The sequence below is a fragment of the Barbus barbus genome (assembly GCF_936440315.1).
Source record: "Barbus barbus genome assembly, chromosome: 2".
Taxonomy (NCBI): Eukaryota; Metazoa; Chordata; class Actinopteri; order Cypriniformes; family Cyprinidae; genus Barbus; species Barbus barbus.
This window is the reverse complement of record NC_136730.1, coordinates 23102884-23105780: the sequence shown is the minus strand read 5'-3', so window position 1 is coordinate 23105780 and position 2897 is coordinate 23102884. Positions and strand designations below refer to the sequence as shown.

At 42.5% G+C, this 2897-nt stretch overlaps 1 protein-coding gene across 1 annotated transcript; it reads left to right on the top strand.

Moving 5' to 3' along the window:
* Positions 1-328: 328 nt before the first annotated feature.
* LOC306877372 (E3 ubiquitin-protein ligase RNF182-like) lies at positions 329-1102 on the top strand (the record flags this gene model as incomplete). Its single annotated transcript, XM_079429106.1, has 1 exon — positions 329-1102. One exon carries the CDS (start codon positions 329-331, stop codon positions 1100-1102), a length of 774 nt encoding a protein of 257 aa, XP_079285232.1.
* Between the last annotated feature and the right edge of the window lie 1795 nt (positions 1103-2897).

Sequence of the window (2897 nt, the reverse complement as noted above, 5' to 3'; positions counted from 1 at the left end):
ACCAACATTTGTTATAGTACAAATCTAAGCAAATGTATGCATCTACAACAAACAGATCACTATTATCCAATGACACACAATTAACCTTAAAATTATTCAGATATAATAAATAATAAAATGCATAATGCATATAAAATGCATAGCCAATAAATGTAATAAACAGATGTGATTTACTGAAATCTTTTGGTCAAAAGAAAAATTAAATCTTACCCCTTACATGAGAAAATAAAACTTTAAAAATCACTGTAATCTTATATCATATTGACTGTGCATGATGTCATATTCTATGCTAACATCCTTTTCTTTTTCCCCAGAGCATGAAGCCACGATGAGCTGTGCTCAGGCTGGACCGGAGGAAAGCTCCGCTAATGCCAGCACCAATACTAACACCAGCCTCAACAGCACCACCAACGATGAGTTGGAGTGCAAAATCTGCTACCAGTGCTACAATGCACACAGCCGCAAGCCCAAGATTCTCGACTGCCTGCATCGTGTGTGTGCCAGATGTCTCAATAAGATCCTGGACATGGGGGATGGCTCCAGCTCCATCAGCTGCCCTTTCTGCCGCCACGAGACGCAGGTCAGCGAGTATGAAGTGGCTGGATTGCCAGACGACTCAAACATCATGTCCCGTCTGGCCGTGCGGGACAAGTCCTGGAGCTCGGACCACAGTAAGGAGGTAGTGCTGACGCCCAAGAGCTTGTCCTCCAACGAGAGTCCATCCCACGACTCCTCCAACTGCCTGGTCATCACCATCATGGAGGTGCAACGGGACCAGCAGCGCTCACCCAGCCAAAATGCCAGCTCTGACTACTACAGCGACCACAGTCTGGACTCAGTCTCTGTAGCATCTAACAGCGGCGCAATGGATCAAGACGCACTGTCCAAGTTCTGCAATCACGTGCCACGAGTCTTGGTGTGGCTGCTGGGCTTTTTCTATTTCGGTTCGCTGCCACTTGGCATCTACTTGCTGGTGATCCAGAGAGTGACTCTGGGGATTGTGTGCGTGAGTCTGGTGCCATCCAGTCTCACAGTCTGTCTGGTCTACGGTTTCTGCCAGTGTCTGTGCCAAGGCATGTGCGACTGCTCCAACAGGGGGTGACTGGTACAAAGCAGGCTCCAGTGAAAATCACAGGCTACATCATCGCATCGGAGATAAAAATACGCTTTAGGCATCTGAATCTCCTCACTGCAAATCAAATGCAATTTGTACCATTTTGCTAGGAAGGGATGTGTACAAGCAGGTGTGATAAGAGGAGAGATCAAGCATTAAAGAGGAAGGTCAGTCTGGAGAAAACACTATTAGCTTAACACAGTTTCTGTACACACCCTTCAAGCTCATTCTGAAGTAAAAAAGCTGACCTTAGAAATGTTCTCCATGCAGAGCAGATGATGATGCACGAGCGGGAGTTTATCAAAGCGGAGCGGATGGACTTTGTGTGTACAGCGAGGCAGAGCGGATGGGCCATAAAGAATAAAGTTTTACTGTGGCTAATTTTCATCGCTGTGAAATAAATTGCGTGCCCTGATTCTCAATGAAAATGCTCCACGAGCAGCACTGTTACAGGTTAAGACTGGATTAGTCTGTCTGGATAAAGACTTCTACTATAGGTATTACAAAGTGAAGAGGTGGGTCACCACTAATGGAAGGGGCCTTAAAATAAAGAGATTTGACCCATGTTGTTGTTCTGTCCATCTATGGAAATCACAACTGTAACCAATGTCATACTACACACTAGAGTTTTTCTATCACTGACAACATAATGTGAAAATGTCCCATTGAGATCTGATGTGGTGACACAAATTGAAATGGTCTTCTATACTTCCCGGCTGAGCTGACACAATGAAAACACTCCTGGAATTCAATAACAGAGCACAAACATTTCATAACACTGCATGTGCAAGAGTGCAGGGAAGGAGGGGGAATACATGTGCTATTGCATGAGATGAGTGGAAGATGTTATCTAAACTCAATGACACCTGGCCTACAGCTAGGAGCATTTGAAGAGAGTGCCATTTTCTGCATGACTGTGAATCTCACAGCTACAGTTGAGGTGATGTAGTTAGAGAAAAATCTCATCAAAATCCGTTATCTACTCTTTTTGCTTATCCATAAATGTTTCGATATAACCTTTGCTCCGAGTCTTGACCTAAACCTTAACCTTTATCTAAAATCCATATCTTTAAAGGTAACATTGACTCCAACAAGCACAGCGGCTCTGCAATCCTTCACTCAAGCCCTGTGTTTCTTCTCCCTGCAGGTTCTTTAAAGGGCCTTCACCTTGAGACCCAATGAGAGCCATTCATCATTTTGAACTTGAGCTAGAGACTGAAAAATGAATAATTCCAGCGTTTGTACATACTTATGCAATACATTGAAAACAATAACAAAATCTGCGTGAACTATGGTTGGTTTAACAACAATTTAATTGAACTCAGCCATGAGAACGCATTTCTGAGCAATCGAGCATCAAAGCACCTCCTAATCACAGCACACCACATTCTCTAAATGTAATTCAACAATCAGGGAAGGACAGCTAAGCGTGTAATCTAAACACAGCCCTCATCGTCACAAAACTCTATTTAGGACTGTATTTATGCACACAATCAAATATTCAACATCTTTTTTTTTCTGCTATTTCATGCAAATGTGCCGCATTAATTTTAATAACCTGTGAATAATTTACACACAATATTCTTTGCTCTTGTAGGAAGTTTCACATCCCTCCTTTTCACAGACTTGTTCCCTCTTCTTTTTCACCCATTAATTCAACCATCCACCCAATTTACCAGTTATTGTTCTTTATGAATCCTTTCTTGTCTTTGCTTGAAAAATGTTTATATTTTGGAATCTGCTTGAACAGATGTTTTATAGTAGATATGGCTCTATTTGTCCC